A 19,721-nucleotide genomic window follows, 5' to 3' on the forward strand; every position below is an offset into this window, starting at 1 on the left:
GTACTGAAATAATGCGGTATTTACATGTGTGGGGCATCTGAGGCAAATCAAAACATTGTCCTCCTAAGTGCCCCAGCTTCCCCAACACATTATTAATTTCCAATTAACCCAATCACTGCCACTGAAAACATAGCAGTTTGCTTATAATATTATTTTATCTAAAATGGCACTCTAATCCAAAAAATGACATGCTATAATTTGTTAGAGCATCTATGCATTTTTGTAATGCTAACTAGCTATCTGTGTGCCTAACCCTTGCAGCTGCAAGCATTACCGTCACTGAGCAGGAGCAGCCAGTTAGCTAATAAGTAGCAAACATAGATAACCTTTTAGCAGTGATTACAACTGTCTTGGATTTAATGGGACTGCCATAGGTTGGAAGCTCTACTGTTTGTGCCTCTTCTCCATCATGTTCTGAAGTGAGCAATGTTCAGGGCTCTATTCACAAAGAGATGAATTACAGGTGACAGGAAAAAGGAGGCACTCAAGGTGTAAGGAAAATATAAAATCCACAAATTTATTGAAATCCACAACTGGTAAAAAGTCCACAGTCATGGAAAACAGGCAAACAGGGATAGCATCTAACGCATTTCACTCTCTAGTGGCGCTCACTCATAGGCTATGAGTCTATGAGTAAGCACCACTAGAGGGCGCAAAACGCGTTAGACATTATCCCTGTTTGCCTGTGATTTGCGGCTCAATGAGAAGTATTGGGTGACCTTGTGGTGTTTTTACTTCCGGCACTACCAACTGAAAGACGCGGTACTCTGTGAATCCTGCTCATGAATTGCAGGTTATTTTAAATCTTTCATTAACTAGGCATTATCAAGGGCCTAACTCAGTGAGTATCTCCTGCAAGAAGAGCTCAGCCTTAGCCTTCACGATGAATAGTTTATGTTGCATACAATTTTATATTCAAAATATAACTATATGCCTGCCAGAGATCGATGCACCACCTGTATACTTCACACTGTCTTACTGTATTCAGTTAAATATATAGAAATTGTATCATTACTAACAGAAAATGTGTCAGCCTAGATTTCCATTATATTACACTTGGTAATATTGCTATGGGTATTTAATGTCTATGGCAACAAACACTATTGCCATCTAGTTCTCTTGCAAATGTATAATGTAATATGTATGTATGTGGTACTTGTAAAGCGTAGCTTATCACCATAAGGGTCTCAAGGCACTGCTCATGTTATTGACCTTGGAAGGATGAAAGGCTGAGTGGACCTTTCCGGGGATCGAACCTGCAACCCTTGGGTTGCTACAGAGCTCAGCCACAGTGCCTTAGCATGCTGAGCTATCTGTCCAGCTGCTGCCATATATTACTCCAGATACATGCATACTCCTAAACCTACCTACCTGCTTTTCAACAAAACATACCAAAAGAACAAAGTAAATTTGAAAATAGTTATTGGATTATTTTTTTTTCAATTGTGCACACTATCTGAATCATAAAAATAAAATGTTGGGGACATATCCCTTTAGTAACATGGATGATGTAACAAGTTAACTCGTATTTAAAGACATTTTGTCACAAAGGACAGATATTTGCATCCGATGTAATACATTTGTTATTAGTTTGATTTATTTGTTTGTACCTTATTTCATATGTTCTTTTTTTAAAACCCCTATACAAACTATTAAAGAGTAATAGAATGTATAAAAACACCTGCTTTAGCTTATTTATTAATAGACCTGAATACAATTTTTTACAATGTAAACCTGAATACAATTTCCCAGGTGGATTGTGGAAATATGTTTGTCAGTTTCCATGAACATTAATACAAATCTAGACAAAGGGACATCAGTAAGTGGGGTTTGTTGAGCCCTGAAAGTTTATTATGAGTTTTAAATCAACTGCTATATAACTGTACAAGGACATAAAGTGAGGATGATTTCATGGCTCAAGGTAATCCTAGCTACTAAACAATATATGTAATTATTAAGGCTTTATTTTAGTAAAGTAAAATTGTAGCACATGTATTACATGTTACATATACAAGAGATTAAGTTAACAGCCAAGGTCTAGCAGACAAGCGAAGCTTCAAAGCCATATAGCAATTGAGTTTGATATCAAATATATAGACTGAGAAATGGATGGTTTAGACCAGGGATAGGAAACCTTGACCCTCCAGATCTTTCAGAACTACATTTCTCATGATGCTCAACTGGACTTCAGAGTGCCTAAGCATCATGGGTAATGTAGTTCTGAAACATCTGGAGGTCCAAGGTTCCCCATCCCTGGTTTAGAAAAATACATCTCATAGTGACTGTTCAAACATGGTTGCTGTTGTATGTCAATGCAGGTGGGCTTCTATTGCGCGCTTGCATATTGGCAGTGTTTACTGGTGGCGGCCATCTTTGAATTTCCCTACCAGTACACTAATTTTATTTTTTGGCCGGGGGCCTCATGAGTTGTCAGTCTACCCCTGGATAGAAAGACATTGCTGTTAGATATAGGTATTGTTCCGATGGTTATGTTTAATCTCCTTTTACCGTGTCTTTCCATTCTCATTGCAGATCTCCGTAGAATGACAGCTGGCTTTATGGGCATGGCAGTAGCAATCATTCTCTTTGGCTGGATAATTGGAGTGTTAGGATGTTGCTGGGACAGGGGACTCATGCAGTATGTAGCTGGGCTTCTCTTTCTCATGGGAGGTAAGTTGACCTTTGGCAACTAATATGTGCTTTATTTAAACTGCATATATATTTCTTTATTAACGCTCAATAATATACTGTATATAATGCTTCCGTGCATATAGTTTTACATTTACATCTTAAGTAATTGAGGCTTAATGCAATGGAGATTGTATACAATGTTTTTGCACAGATCTGAATTGCTATTGGTGCCATAGAGTGATCAGGAGAAAGTACCCCAAACAGAATAAATGTTACACTGTTTAGTAGTGTTACTATACTTGACAACTGTGGATAAACTAGAGGAATTATTCAGTTTGCCATTTTCCGCATTTTATCAGACCGACAGAATATACAGGAACAGGTGGAGAGCTTTCTTATGGTCTATGGTAGAGCTTCTAAATACCAGACCTCAGGGCACACTAACAGCAACATTTTCAGGACGTCTAGACTTGAACACAGGTTAATTAATCAGTTGATTAGTAACTATAGTTATTTTTAGCCTGCTGTGTTGCTATTTCTCCAACATTGGTGTGTCCGGTCCACGGCGTCATCCATAACTTGTGGGAATATTCTCCTCCCCAACAGGAAATGGCAAAGAGCACAGCAAAAGCTGTCCATATAGTCCCTCCCAGGCTCCGCCCCCCCAGTCATTCTCTTTGCCGCTCTGAACAAGTAGCATCTCCACGGAGATGGTGAAGAGTATGTGGTGTTTAGTTGTAGTTTTTATTCTACTATCAAGAGTTTGTTATTTTAAAATAGTGCTGGTATGTACTATTTGCTCTGAAACAGAAAAAGACGAAGAGTTCTGTTTGTGAGAGGAGTATGATTTTAGCAGCAGTAACTAAAATCGATTGCTGTTCCCACACAGGACTGTTGAGATGAGATAACTTCAGTTGGGGGGAGCAGTTGGCAGACTTTTCTGCTTAAGGTATGACTAGCCATATTTCTAACAAGACTGTGTAATGCTGGAAGGCTGTCATTTTTCCCCTCATGGGGATCGGTAAGCCATTTTCTTAGTCTCAAACAGAATAAAGGGCTTAATATGGACTATAAAACTGGTAGACACTTTTATGGGCTAGATCGATTGCTTTATTTAGGCATTTTATACAGTTTGATGTTGAAATTCACACCTTATAACTTTGGGGAACGTTTTTTTACGTCAGGCACTGGTTTAGACACCTTCTCAGTCAGGAAGGGCCTTCTCTGTAGTAGGCAGAGCCTCATTTTCGCGCCATTACTGCGCAGTTACTTTTGAGAGCAATACATGCAGCTGCATGTGTATGGGTCTGGAATTAGTTGAAAAGGTTCCTAGAAGGCTTCATTTGGTATCGTATACTCCCCTGGGTTTTGTGAAGTCGCAGCAAAGGCTGGGGCTGGGACTGTAAAGGGGTTAAAACTGTAAAAGGCTCCGGTTTCCACATTTTAAGGGTTAACAGCCTGAAAATTGGGTTGCAATGCTTTGAATGCTTTAAGACACTGTGGTGAAAATTTGGTTAAATTTGATCAATTCCTTCATAGTTTTTCACATATTCAGTAATAAAGTGTGCCCTGTTTAAAATTTAAAGAGACAGTAACGGTTTTGTTTTAAAACGGTTTTTGTACTTTATTGACAAGTTTAAGCCTGTTTAACATGTCTGTGCCTTCAGATAGACTATGTTCTGTGTGTATGGAAGCCAAAGTGTCTCCCCCTTCAAATATGTGTGATAATTGTGCCATAGCGTCCAAACAAAGTAAGGACAGTACTGCCACAGATAGTAAAGTTGCCCAAGATGATTCATCAGATGAAGGGAGTAGACATAGTTCTACATCATCTCCTTCTGTGTCTACACCAGTTTTGCCCACGCAGGAGACCCCTAGTACTTCTAGCGCGCCAATGCTTGTTACTATGCAAAAATTGACAGCAGTAATGGATAACTCCATAGCAAATATTTTATCCAAAATGCCTGCATTTCAGAGAAAGCGCGATTGCTCTGTTTTAAACACTGTAGAGCAGGAGGGCGCTGATGATAATTGCTCTGTCATACCCTCACACCAATCTGAAGTGGCTATGAGGGAGGTTTTGTCAGATGGGGAAATTTCTGATTCAGGAAGAATTTCTCAGCAGGCAGAACCTGATGTTGTGACATTTAAATTTAAATTAGAGCATCTCCCCGCACTGCTTAAGGAGGTGCTATCTACTCTGGATGATTGTGACAACTTGGTCATCCCAGAAAAATTGTGCAAGATGGACAAGTTCCTAGAGGTCCCGGTGCACCCCAACGCTTTTCCAATACCCAAGCGGGTGGCGGACATAGTGAATAAGGAGTGGGAGAAGCCTGGCATACCTTTTGTCCCTCCTCCTATATTTAAGAAATTATTTCCTATGGTCGACCCCAGAAAGGACTTATGGCAAACAGTCCCTAAGGTCGAGGGGGCAGTTTCTACACTAGCCAAACACACAACCATTCCTATTGAGGATAATTGTGCTTTCAAAGATCCTATGGATAAAAATTGGAGGGTTTGCTTAAAAAGATTTTTGTACAGCAGGGTTACCTCCTTCAACCTATTTCGTGTATTAATCCTGTCACTACAGCAGCGTGGTTCTGGTTCGAAGAACTAGAAAAGTCGCTCAGTAGAGAGACTCCGTATGAGGAGGTTATGGACAGAATTCACGCACTTAAGTTAGCTAATTCCTTTATTTTAGATGCCGCTTTGCAGTTAGCTAGATTAGCGGCTAAAAATTCAGGGTTTGCAATTGTGGCGCGCAGAGCGCTCTGGCTAAAATCTTGGTCAGCGGATGTATCTTCCAAGACAAAATTGCTTAATATCCCTTTCAAGGGTAAGACCCTCTTTGGGCCAGAATTGAAAGAGATTATTTCAGATATCACTGGGGTTAAGGGCCATGCCCTCCCACAAGATAGGCCTTTCAAGGCTAAGAATAAGTCCAATTTTCGTTCCTTTCGCAATTTCAGGAACGGACCGGCCTCCAACTCTGCAGCCTCTAGACAAGAGGGTAATGCTTCCCAGACCAAACCAGCTTGGAAACCGATGCAAGGCTGGAACAAGGGTAAACAGGCCAAGAAACCTGCTGCTGCTACCAAGACAGCATGAAGGGGTAGCCCCCGATCCGGGACCGGATCTAGTAGGGGGCAGACTCTCTCTCTTTGCTCAGGCCTGGGCAAGAGATGTTCAGGATCCCTGGGCACTAGAAATAGTCTCTCAGGGTTATCTTCTAGAATTCAAGGAACTACCCCCAAGGGAAAGGTTCCACATGTCTCGCTTATCTTCAAACCAAATAAAGAGACAGGCATTCTTACATTGTGTAGAAGACCTGTTAAAGATGGGAGTGATACACCCAGTTCCAACGGTGGAACAAGGTCAGGGGTTTTACTCAAATCTGTTTGTAGTTCCCAAGAAAGAGGGAACTTTCAGACCAATTCTGGATTTAAAAATTCTAAACAAATTTCTCAGAGTTCCATCGTTCAAAATGGAAACTATTTGAACGATTCTACCTACAATCCAGGAGGGTCAATTTATGACTACCGTGGATCTAAAGGATGCATATCTACATATTCCTATCCACAAAGATCATCACCAGTTCCTAAGGTTCGCCTTTCTGGACAATCATTACCAGTTTGTAGCTCTCCCATTCGGGCTAGCCACTGCTCCAAGGATTTTCACAAAGGTACTCGGGTCCCTTCTAGCGGTTCTAAGACCAAGGGGCATTGTAGTGGCACCTTACTTGGACGACATTCTAATACAAGCGTCGTCTCTTTCAAAGGCAAAGGCTCACACAGACATCGTTCTGGCCTTTCTCAGATCTCACGGGTGGTAGGTGAACATAGAAAAAAGTTCCCTGTCTCCGTCAACAAGAGTTCCCTTCTTGGGGACAATAATAGATTCTTTAGAAATGAAGATTTTCCTGACAGATGTCAGAAAGTCAAAGATTCTAAACGCTTGTCAAGTTCTTCACTCTGTTCTACGGCCTTCCATAGCTCAGTGCATGGAAGTAGTAGGGTTGATGGTTGCAGCAATGGACATAGTTCCTTTTGCGTGAATTCATCTAAGACCATTACAACTGTGCATGCTCAAACAGTGGAATGGGGACTATACAGACTTGTCTCCAATGATTCAAGTAGATCAGAAGACCAGAGACTCACTCTGTTGGTGGTTGACCCAGGATCACCTGTCCCAGGGAATGAGCTTCCGCAGACCAGAGTGGGTCATCGTCACGACCGACGCCAGTCTATTAGGCTGGGGCGCGGTCTGGGATTCCCTGAAAGCTCAGGGTCTATGGTCCAGGGAAGAGTCTCTTCTCCCGATAAACATTCTGGAACTGAGAGCGATATTCAATGCTCTCAGGGCTTGGCCTCAACTAGCAAAGGCCAGATTTATAAGATTCCAATCAGACAACATGACGACTGTTGCTTACATCAATCATCAGGGGGGAACAAGGAGTTCCCTGGCAATGAGAGAGGTGACCAAAATCATCAAATGGGCGGAGGATCACTCCTGCCACCTATCTGCGATCCACATCCCAGGAGTGGAAAACTGGGAGGCGGATTATCTGAGTCGTCAGACCTTCCATCCGGGGGAGTGGGAACTCCACCTGGAGGTATTTGCCCAATTGACCCAATTATGGGGCATTCCAGACATGGATCTGATGGCGTCTCGTCAGAACTTCAAGATTCCTTGCTACGGGTCCAGATCCAGGGATCCCAAGGCGACTCTAGTGGATGCATTAGTGGCGCCTTGGACCTTCAACCTAGCTTATGCGTTTCCACCATTCCCTCTCATTCCCAGGCTGGTAGCCAGGATCAAACAGGAGAAGGCCTCGGTGATTTTGATAGTTCCTGCGTGGCCACGCAGGACTTGGTATGCAGACCTGGTGAATATGTCATCGGCTCCACCATGGAAGCTACCTTTGAGACAGGATCTTCTAGTACAAGGTCCATTCAAACATCCAAATCTAGTTTCTCTCCAGCTGACGGCTTGGAAATTGAACGCTTGATGTTATCTAAGCGTGGGTTTTCGGATTCTGTGATAGATACTCTGGTACAAGCCAGAAAACCTGTGACTAGAAAGATTTACCATAAAATATGGAAAACATATATCTGTTGGTGTGAATCCAAGGGATTCTCATGGAGTAAACTTAAAATTCCTAGGATCCTTTCCTTTCTCCAAGAAGGTTTGGATAAGGGATTATCAGCGAGTTCTCTAAAAGGACAGATTTCTGCTTTATCTGTCTTGTTACACAAACGACTGGCAGCTGTGCCAGATGTTCAAGCTTTTGTTCAGGCTTTGGTCAGGATCAAGCCTGTTTACAGACCTTTGACTCCTCCCTGGAGTCTAAATTTAGTTCTTTCAGTTCTTCAAGGGGTTCCGTTTGAACCCTTACATTCCATAGATATCAAGTTGTTATCTTGGAAAGTTCTGTTTTTGGTTGCTATTTCTTCTGCGAGAAGAGTTTCTGAATTATCTGCTCTGCAGGTAAACCGCCCTATCTGGTGTTTCATTCAGATAAGGTTGTTTTACGTACTAAACCTGGTTTCCTTCCTAAAGTTGTTTCCAACAATATTAACCAGGAAATAGTTGTGCCTTCTTTGTGCCCCGAATCCAGTTTCAAAGAAGGAACGTTTGTTACACAATTTAGATGTAGTCCATGCTTTAAAGTTCTATCTAGAAGCAACAAAGGATTTCAGACAAACGTCTTCTCTGTTTGTCGTTTATTCTGGCAAGAGGAGAGGTCAAAAAGCTACTGCTACCTCTCTTTCCTTTTGGCTGAAAAGCATCATCCGATTGGCTTACGAGACTGCCGGACGGCAGCCTCCTGAACGAATCACAGCTCACTCTACTAGGGCTGTGGCTTCCTCATGGGCCTTCAAGAACGAGGCTTCTGTTGATCAGATATGTAAGGCAGCGACTTGGTCTTCTCTGCACACTTTTGCCAAATTCTACAAATTTGATACTTTTGCTTCTTCGGAGGCTATTTTTGGGAGAAAGGTTTTGCAAGCCGTGGTGCCTTCTGTTTAGGTAACCTGATTGGCTCCCTCCCTTCATCCGTGTCCTAAAGCTTTGGTATTGGTTCCCACAAGTTATGGATGACGCCGTGGACCGGACACACCAATGTTGGAGAAAACAGAATTTATGCTTACCTGATAAATTACTTTCTCCAACGGTGTGTCCGGTCCACGGCCCGCCTTGGTTTTTTAATCAGGTTTGATAAATTTCTTTCTTTAACTACAGTCACCACGGCACCCTATAGTTTCTCCTTTTTTTCTCCTGTCCGTCGGTCGAATGACTGGGGGGGCGGAGCCTGGGAGGGACTATATGGACAGCTTTTGCTGTGCTCTTTGCCATTTCCTGTTGGGGAGGAGAATATTCCCACAAGTTATGGATGACGCCGTGGACCGGACACACCGTTGGAGAAAGTAATTTATCAGGTAAGCATAAATTCTGTTTTTAACCCCTGACGTGTTTTTGAAGCTCCACCTCTTTGTACTGGGGGCTGCCATCTTTGAGCACAGTTATTCTCATATACTGTGTCAGAAGTAATGTGCATTTATATTTCAATGAGGTTATCAACTTTTTGACAACTGAATAATTTGCTTCAGATTATGGTGCATGATACAGAGCAGAGCTGTACACTTTTGCAGTGGCTGCATTGCTCTATATTATTGTTGAATGTTTTTTTAAAATATATTTAAGTAACTGAAAATTGTGTAAAAAATGCAAAAATGTAAAGGTCACATGGTGCATCATCCACACTAACTCCAAGCAAACAATGCAGATGTAAAAAAGTGGCCAATATTACTGATCTGAGAGTGTGCACAGCTGTCACAGGCTGTTAGAATATCTCAACTCCAAAATGGCGGCACCCAGTACAAAGAGGCGGAGCTTCAGTATCTGGCACCTTTAAGTTATTAAAACAGGCAAACTGATTTGTAGAGAGCTGCAGGAACAGGATGAAATGCAATAACATAGTGAGTAGTTACTATTCTTCTTTCTTCTGTAGTTTAATATCCCTTTAAGTAAAACCTTGGACATTATTTATCCCTTCATCAGTAGCTTGTCAAAGCTAAGGGACATTGTACTGTACAATTGTTTATCATTACTGGTCTAAATTCAATAAAACTTGTCCGTGACACTAATATCTCCCTGAAAAAACTTGCCCCTGGAAAATGGCGAGACTCAAAGTGATTTGTACCTGCGCATTCTCAGAGCAGTGAGTGGTGAGATCGACTCCATTGCTTCAGTCTCTCATCCTGCAGTATAGAACCACTTCCACTATAAATGATACCGGCATCACAAAAATGATTTAAAAACAACATTACAAAACAAACAAATCAAATGACATTTTCTATAGAACATTCTAACATATGCACAAAAGATAAATATTAAAATGAAACAAAAAAACAAGACAACCTTAAGATGGTGAGAGAGGACCACAAGATAAGATATTCAAAATTAAAAACGCATTTTCTATATCGTGCCTGTTGAATTGAGGTTTGGGTGAAATATCCAGGCCATACCTCAAAAATAATCCAACACATTGTCAACCTCTTTTTCATGATTGAACGTACAAATTGTGTTCTATTTGGTTAGGATACCTTAACATAAAAAACATACATATTTAACATTTACGTGCATTGATTTGTAATTTTTGCAAATGTGTTTCCAAAGTGTATTTATTGCTTTTCTGAGTCTCTAGCTGCTCAGGTTTGTTTTGTAAGATATCACTTATTGAGCCCTTTAACACAACTATATATGTTAACGTACCATAAAAAAATGTTGAGATCTGTGCATATCCTAAAAGGGCTAATTAAGTAAAAAAAATGTAAAAAAAAATTGCTGGCAAGTATTTTAAAATAATTTTCAAAAATAAGCAAAATTTCTTAGATATCCATGCTGTCTGGAGTAGTCTGATCCACCACCACCCTTATCTGTGTTCAGCATTGTATTTCACAATAGCTTATTTGCTTCTAGGCATACCCCAGCAGATAATGAGTGTTCACTTCTGCATTCTACCAAACAAAGGTGGGTTATAGATACAGCCATAGAAGGAATTGTGTGGGGGGAGTTAGAGCTGTATACTTTGGAAACTAAAAAGAAAGGTTTAATGGCGAGGCACTGCAGTATAACTTTGCAGGTAAAGTAATTAAAGTACATATTGTTATATATAGTCTCTATTCAAAATTGTTTTATGTCACTTTAATGAAGTAAACACCTACCGGCAATTGCCACAAAAACAATTAAATTAACCTTGATTCATTTATTATTATTATTATTATTATCGGTTATTTGTAGAGCGCCAACAGATTCTGCAGCGCTGTAAACAGAGGGTAGTACAACAAAACAATTAAAGGGATCAAATGAGTAGAGGGCCCTGCCATTTTGAACAATGAGACCTTTTAGCAGCCTAATGATATCTATGAATCTAGCTCAATATGTTTCAACTGACTTGCCATGGGGGGTAGTTATCAACGTGTCTATTTTACCTGTCTTCGCCGGCCCAATACGCCCGCCTAAGCTCGCCTCACATCACCGCCGCAGTCCTGCAAAAATTCGCCTAAGTTATCAAAAAATCTGTCAAAAAGCCGCGCACCAAGTACGGGGCGATGAGCAGCGGACTGTGAGAGTTATCACTCATCCGATCTCGCTGCTCTTCTGCTTTTTGACAGCTTTCTTGCTAGCCTGTCACTAAGCACCCACACTAAACTACACTGTTCTACCCCCTATACCGGTGCCCCCGGAGCCCCCCGCAACTAAATAAAGTTAGTAACCCCTAAACCGCCGCTCCTAGACCCCGCCGCAACTCTTATAAATGTATTAACACCTAAACCGCCGCTCCTAGACCCGGCCGCAACTCTTATAAATGTATTAACCCCTAAACCGCCGCTCCCGGACACCACTGCCACCTACATTATACCTAGTAACCCCTATCCTGCCCCCCCTATACCGTCGCCCTCTATAATAAAGTTATTAACTCCTATCCTGCTGATCCCGCACCTCGCCGCAACAAAATAAATAGTTCAACCCCTAAACCGCCGCTCCCTGACCCCACCACAACCTATATTAAATTTATTAACCCCTATCCTGCCCCCCCTACACCGTCGCCACCTATAATACATTTATTAACCCCTTTCCTGCCCCCCACTACATCGCCGCCACTGTAATAAAATTATTAACCCCTAAACCTAAGTCTAACACTAACCCTAACACCCCTAACTTAAATATTAATTAAATAAATCTAAATAATATTTCTATTATGAACTAAATTAATCCTATTTAAAACTAAATATTTACCTTTAAAATAAACCCTAATATAGCTACAATATAAATAATAATTATATTGTAGCTATCTTAGGATTTATTTTTTATTTTACAGGCAAATTTCAATTTATTTTAACTAGGTACAATAGCTATTAAATAGTTATTAACTATTTAATAGCTTACCTAGCTAAAATAAAAGAAATTAACCTGAAAAATAAAAACTAACCTAAGTTACAATTACACCTAACACTACACTATACTTAAATAAATTATTCCTATTTAAAACTAAATACTTACCTGTAAAATAAACCCTACGATAGCTACAATATAATTAATAATTACATTGTAGCTATCTTAGGATTTATATTTATTTTACAGGTAACTTTGTATTTATTTTAGCTAGTTAGAATAGTTATTAAATAGTTATTAACTATTTAATAACTACCTAGCTAAAAGAAATACAAAATTACCTGTAAAATAAATCCTAACCTAAGTTACAATTCAACCTAACACTACACTATAATTAAATTAATTAAATAAATTACCTACAAATAACTACAATTAAATACAATTACATAAACTAACTAAAGTACAAAAAATAAAAAAAGCTAAGTTACAAAAAATAAAAAAAATAAGTTACAAACATTTTAAAAATATTACAACAATTTTAAGCTACTTACACCTAATCTAAGCCCCCTAATAAAATAACAAACCCCCCAAAATAAAAAAAATGCCCTACCCTATTCTAAATTAAAAAAGTTCAAAGTTCTTTTACCTTACCAGCCTTTAAAAGGGCCATTTGTGGGGCATGACCCAAAGAATTCAGCTCTTTTGCCTGTAAAAGAAAAATACAACCCCCCCCAACATTAAAACCCACCACCCACATACTCCTAATCTAACCCAAACCCCCCTTAAAATAAGCTAACACTAATCCCCTGAAGATCATCCTACCTTGAGTCGTCTTCACTCAGCCGAGCAGCGATGGAACCAAAGAGGAGACCCGGAGCGGCAGAAGTTATCCTCCAAGCGGCGCTGAAGAAATCTTCCGTCCGATGAAGTGATCCTCTAAGAGGCGCTGAAGAAGTCTTCCATCCGGGCGATGTCATCTTCCAAGAGGCGCTGAAAAAGTCTTCTATCCGGGCGATGTCATCTTCCAAGGGGGGTCTTCAATCTTCATCCCGCCGACGCGGAACATCCTTCTTTTCCAACGGACTACCGACGAATGAAGGCTCCTTTAAGGGACGTCATCCAAGATGGCGTCCCTTCAATTCCGATTGGCTGATCCAATCAGCCAATCAGATTGAGCTCGCATTCTATTGGCTGTTCCGATCAGCCAATAGAATGCAAGCTCAATCTGATTGGCTGATTGGATCAGCCAATCGGATTGAACTTGAATCTGATTGGCTGATTCAATCAGCCAATCAGATTTTTCCTACCTTAATTCCGATTGGCTGATAGAATCCTATCAGCCAATCGGAATTGAAGGGACGCCATCTTGGATGACGTCCCTTAAAGGAGCCTTCATTCGTCGGTAGTCTGTCGGGAAAGAAGGATGTTCCGCGTCGGCAGGATGAAGATTGAAGACCCCGCTTGGAAGATGACATTGCCCGGATAGAAGACTTCTTCAGCGCCTCTTGGAAGATGACATCGCCCGGATGGAAGACTTCTTCAGCGCCGCTTGGTGGATCACTTCATCGGATGGAAGATTTCTTCAGCGCCGCTTGGAGGATAACTTCTGCCGCTCCGGGTCTCCTCTTCGGTTCCATCGCTGCTCGGCTGAGTGAAGACGACTCAAGGTAGGATGATCTTCAGGGGATTAGGTTATTTTAAGGGGGGTTTGGGTTAGATTAGGGGTATGTGGGTGGTGGGTTTTAATGTTGGGGGGTTGTATTTTTCTTTTACAGGCAAAAGAGCTGAATTCTTTGGGGCATGCCCCCACAAAAGGCCCTTTTAAGGGCTGGTAAGGTAAAAGAGCTTTGAACTTTTTTAATTTAGAATAGGGTAGGGCATTTTTTTATTTTGGGGGGTTTGTTATTTTATTAGGGGGCTTAGATTAGGTGTAAGTAGCTTAAAATTTTGTAATATTTTTTAAATGTTTGTAACCTATTTTTTTTTATTTTTTTGTAACTTAGCTTTTTTATTGTACTTATGTTATGTTAGTTTATGTAATTGTATTTAATTGTAGTTATTTGTAGTTAATTTATTTAATTTATTTAATGATAGTGTAGTGTTAGGTTTAATTATAACTTAGGTTAGGATTTATTTTACTTTTTTATTTTATTTTATTTTGTATTTCTTTTAGCTAGGTAGTTATTAAATAATTAATAACTATTTAATAACTATTCTAACTAGCTAAAATAAATACAAAGTTGCCTGTAAAATGAATATAATTCCTAAAATAGCTATAATGTAATTATTAATTACATTGTAGCTATCTTAAGCCTAGATTTGGTGTTTGGCGGTAGCCGTGAAAAACAGCGTTAGAGGCTCCTAACGCTGGTTTTAGGCTACCGCTGGTATTTGGAGTCAGTCAGGAAAGGGTCTAACGCTCACTTTTCAGCCGCGACTTTTCCATACCGCAGATCCCCTTACGTCAATTGCGTATCCTATCTTTTCAATGGGATCTTTCTAACTCCGGTATTTAGAGTCGTGGCTGAAGTGAGCGTTAGAATTCTAACGATAAAACTCCAGCTGCAGAAAAAAGTCAGTAGTTAAGAGCTTTCTGGGCTAACGCCGGTTTATAAAGCTCTTAACTATTGTGCTCTAAAGTACACTAACACCCATAAACTACCTATGCACCCCTAAACCGAGGTCCCCCCACATCGCGCCACTCGATTACATTTTTTTAACCCCTAATCTGCCGACCGCCACCTACGTTATACTTATGTACCCCTAATCTGCTGCCCCTAACACCGCCGACCCCTATATTATATTTATTAACCCCTAATCTGCCCCCCACAACATCGCCGCCAGCTACCTACACTTATTAACCCCTAATCTGCCGTCCGCACGCCGCCGGCAGCTACATTATAGCTATGTACCTCTAATCTGCTGCCCCTAACACCGCCGACCCCTATATTATATTTATTAACCCCTAACCTGCCCCCCTCAACGTCGCCTCCACCTGCCTACACTTATTAACCCCTAATCTGCCGAGCGGATCTCACCTCTACTATAATAAAGTTATTAACCCCTAATCCGCCTCACTCCCGCCTCAATAACCCTATAATAAATAGTATTAACCCCTAATCTGCCCTCCCTAACATCGCCGACACCTAACTTCAATTATTAACCCCTAATCTGCCGACCGAATCTCGCCGCTATTCTAATAAATGTATTAACCCCTAAAGCTAAGTCTAACCCTAACACTAACACCCCCCTAAGTTAAATATAATTTAAATCTAACGAAATAAATTACCTCTTATTAAATAAATTATTCCTATTTAAAACTAAATACTTACCTGTAAAATAAACCCTAATATAGCTACAATATAAATTATAATTATAGTATAGCTATTTTAGGATTTATATTTATTTTACAGGTAACTTTGTATTTATTTTAACCAGGTACAATAGCTATTAAATAGTTAAGAACTATTTAATATCTACCTAGTTAAAATAATTACAAAATTACCTGTAAAATAAATCCTAACTTAAGTTACAATTAAACCTAACACTACACTATCAATAAATAAATTAAATTAAATACCTACAATTACCTACAATTAAACCTAACACTACACTATCAATAAATTAATTAAATACAATACCTACAAATAACTACAATGAAATAAACTAACTAAAGTACAAAAAATAAAAAAGAACTAAGTTACAAAAAATAAAAAAATATTTACAAACATAAGAAAAATATTACAACAATTTTAAACTAATTACACCTACTCTAAGCCCCCTAATAAAATAACAAAGCCCCCCAAAATAAAAAATGCCCTACGCTATTCTAAATTACAAAAGTTCAAAGCTCTTTTACCTTACCAGCCCTGAACAGGGCCCTTTGCGGGTCATGCCCCAAGAAATTCAGCTCTTTTTCCTGTAAAAAAACACATACAATACCCCCCCCAACATTACAACCCACCACCCACATATCCCTAATCTAACCCAAACCCCCCTTAAATAAACCTAACACTAAGCCCCTGAAGATCTTCCTACCTTGTCTTCACCTCACCGGGTATCACACCGATCCGTCCTGGCTCCGATATCTTCATCTAAGCCCAAGCGGGGGCTAGATATCCATCATCCGACAGCTGAAGAAGTCCAGAAGAGGCTCCAAAGTCTTCATCCTATCCGGGAAGAAGAGTAGATCCGGACCGGCAACCATCTTCTTCCAAGCGGCATCTTCTATCTTCATCCGATGAGGACCGGCTCCATCTTGTAGACCTCCACCGCGGACCTATCTTCTTCCGACGACGACTTCCCGACAAATGACGGTTCCTTTAAGGGACGTCATCCAAGATGGCGTCCCTCGAATTCCGATTGGCTGATAGGATTCTATCAGCCAATCGGAATTAAGGTAGGAAAATTCTGATTGGCTGATGGAATCAGCCAATCAGAATCAAGTTCAATCCGATTGGCTGATCCGATCAGCCAATCAGATTGAGCTCGCATTCTATTGGCTGATCGGAACAGCCAATAGAATGCGAGCTCAATCTGATTGGCTGATTGAATCAGCCAATCGGATTGAACTTGATTCTGATTGGCTGATTCCATCAGCCAATCAGAATTTTCCTACCTTAATTCTGATTGGCTGATAGAATCCTATCAGCCAATTGGAATTCGAGGGACGCCATCTTGGATGACGTCCCTTAAAGGAACCGTCATTCGTCGGGAAGTCGTCGTCGGAAGAAGATGGGTCCGCGGTGGAGGTCTTCAAGATGGAGCCGGTCCTCATCGGATGAAGATAGAAGATGCCGCTTGGAAGAAGATGGTTGCCGGTCCGGATCTACTCTTCTTCCCGGATAGGATGAAGACTTTGGAGCCTCTTCTGGACTTCTTCAGCCGTCGGATGATGGATGTCTAGCCCCCGCTTGGGCTTAGATGAAGATATCGGAGCCAGGACGGATCGGTGTGATACCCGGTGAGGTGAAGACAAGGTAGGAAGATCTTCAGGGGCTTAGTGTTAGGTTTATTTAAGGGGGGTTTGGGTTAGATTAGGGGTATGTGGGTGGTGGGTTGTAATGTTGGGGGGGTATTGTATGTGTTTTTTTACAGGAAAAAAAGCTGAATTTCTTGGGGCATGCCCCGCAAAGGGCCCTGTTCAGGGCTGGTAAGCTAAAAGAGCTTTGAACTTTTGTAATTTAGAATAGGGTAGGGCATTTTTTATTTTGGGGGGCTTTGTTATTTTATTAGGGGGCTTAGAGTAGGTGTAATTAGTTTAAAATTGTTGTAATATTTTTCTTATGTTTGTAAATATTTTTTTATTTTTTGTAACTTAGTTCTTTTTTATTTTTGTACTTTAGTTAGTTTATTTCATTGTAGTTATTTGTAGGTATTGTATTTAATTAATTTATTGATAGTGTAGTGTTAGGTTTAATTGTAGGTAATTGTAGGTATTTTATTTAATTAATTTATTGATAGTGTAGTGTTAGGTTTAATTGTAACTTAGGTTAGGATTTATTTTACAGGTAATTTTGTAATTATTTTAACTATTTTAGCTATTAAATAGTTCTTAACTATTTAATAGCTATTGTACCTGGTTAAAATAAATACAAAGTTACCTGTAAAATAAATATTAATCCTAAAATAGCTATAATATAATTATAATTTATATTGTAGCTATATTAGGATTTATTTTACAGGTAAGTATTTAGCTTTAAATAGGAATAATTTATTTAATAAGAGTTAATTAATTTCGTTAGATTTAAATTATATTTAACTTAGGGGGGTGTTAGTGTTAGGGTTAGACTTAGCTTTAGGGGTTAATACATTTATTAGAATAGCGGTGAGCTCCAGTCGGCAGATTAGGGGTTAATGTTTGAAGCTAGGTGTCGGCGATGTTAGGGAGGGGAGATTAGGGGTTAATACTATTTATTATAGGGTTAGTGAGGCGGATTAGGGGTTAATAACTTTATTATAATAGCGGTGCGGTCCGGTCGGCAGATTAGGGGTTAATAAGTGTAGGCAGGTGGAGGCGATGTTGTGGGCGGCAGATTAGGGGTTAATAAATATAATATAGGGGTCGGCGGTGTTAGGGACAGCAGATTAGGGGTACATAGGGATAATGTAAGTAGCGGCGGTTTACGGAGCGGCAGATTAGGGGTTAATAATAATATGCAGAGGTCAGCGAAAGCGGGGGCGGCAGAATAAGGGTTAATAAGTGTAAGGTTAGGGGTGTTTAGACTCGGGGTACATGTTAGAGTGTTAGGTGCAGACGTAGGAAGTGTTTCCCCATAGCAAACAATGGGGCTGCGTTAGGAGCTGAACGCGGCTTTTTTGCAGGTGTTAGGTTTTTTTTCAGCTCAAATAGCCCCATTGTTTCCTATGGGGGAATCGTGCACGAGCACGTTTTTGAAGCTGGCCGCGTCCGTAAGCACCGCTGGTATTGAGAGTTGCAGTGGCGTTAAATATGCTCTACGCTCCTTTTTTGGATTCTAACGCAGCCAGGACTCTCAATACCAGAGTTATTTAAAAGGTGAGGCCAGAAAAAAGCCAGCGTTAGCTACGCGGGTCGTTACCGACAAAACTCTAAATCTAGCCGTTAGGGTTTATTTTACAGGTAAGTATTTAGTTTTAAATAGGAATAATTTATTAAAGTATAGTATAGTGTTAGGTGTAATTGTAACTTAGGTTAGTTTTTATTTTACAGGTAAATTTCTCTTTATTTTAGCTAGGTAAGGTATTAAATAGTTAATAACTATTTAATAGCTATTGTACCTAGTTAAAATAAATTGAAAGATGCCTGTAAAATAAAAATAAATCCTAAGATAGCTACAATATAATTATTATTTATATTGTAGCTATCTTACGGCTAGATTTAGAGTTTGGCGGCCAAAGGGGTGCGTTAGCTACGCGTGCTTTTTTCCCCCCGCACCTTTTAAATACCGCTGGTATTTAGAGTTCACAGAATGGCTGGGTTTTCAGTGCGTTAGGCTCCAAAAAGGGAGCGTAGAGCATAATTTAATGCCACTGGAACTCTGGATACTAGCGGTGCTTACGGACGCGGCCAGCTTCAAAAACGTGCTCGTGCACGATATCCCCATAGAAAACAATGGGGCAGTTTGAGCTGAAAAAAAACCTAACACCTGCAAAAAAGCAGCGTTCAGCTCTTAACGCAACCCCATTGTTTGCTATGGGGAAACACTTCCTACGTCTGCACCTAACACTCTAACATGTACCCCGAGTCTAAACACCCCTAACCTTACACTTATTAACCCCTATTCTGCCGCCCCCGCTATCGCTGACCCCTGCATATTATTATTAACCCCTAATCTGCCGCTCCCTACACCACCGCAACATACATTATAGCTATGTACCCCTAATCTGCTGCCCCTAACACCGCCGACCCCTATATTATATTTATTAATCCCTAATCTTCCCCCTCAACGTCGCCTCCACCTGCCTACACTTATTAAACCCTAATCTGCCGAGCGGACCGCACCGCTACTATAATAAAGTTATTAACCCCTAATCCGTCTCACTCCCGCCTCAATAACCCTATAATAAATAGTATTAACCCCTAATCTGCCCTCCCTAACATCGCCGACACCTAACTTCAATTATTAACCCCTAATCTGCCAACCGAATCTCGCCGCTACTGTAATAAATGGATTAACCCCTAAAGCTAAGTCTAACCCTAACCCTAA

At 40.3% G+C, this 19,721-nt stretch overlaps 1 protein-coding gene across 1 annotated transcript in view; it reads left to right on the top strand.

Moving 5' to 3' along the window:
• Window positions 1–19,721, top strand: part of TMEM178B (transmembrane protein 178B) — a 734,113-nt gene that overhangs the window by 702,387 nt on the left and 12,005 nt on the right. The window contains exon 3 of the mRNA XM_053718998.1: window positions 2,533–2,670. Coding sequence (XP_053574973.1) covers window positions 2,533–2,670 — 138 coding nt within the window. The remainder of the gene's footprint in view (window positions 1–2,532; window positions 2,671–19,721) is intronic.

The sequence above is a fragment of the Bombina bombina genome, chromosome 6 (assembly GCF_027579735.1).
Source record: "Bombina bombina isolate aBomBom1 chromosome 6, aBomBom1.pri, whole genome shotgun sequence".
Taxonomy (NCBI): Eukaryota; Metazoa; Chordata; class Amphibia; order Anura; family Bombinatoridae; genus Bombina; species Bombina bombina.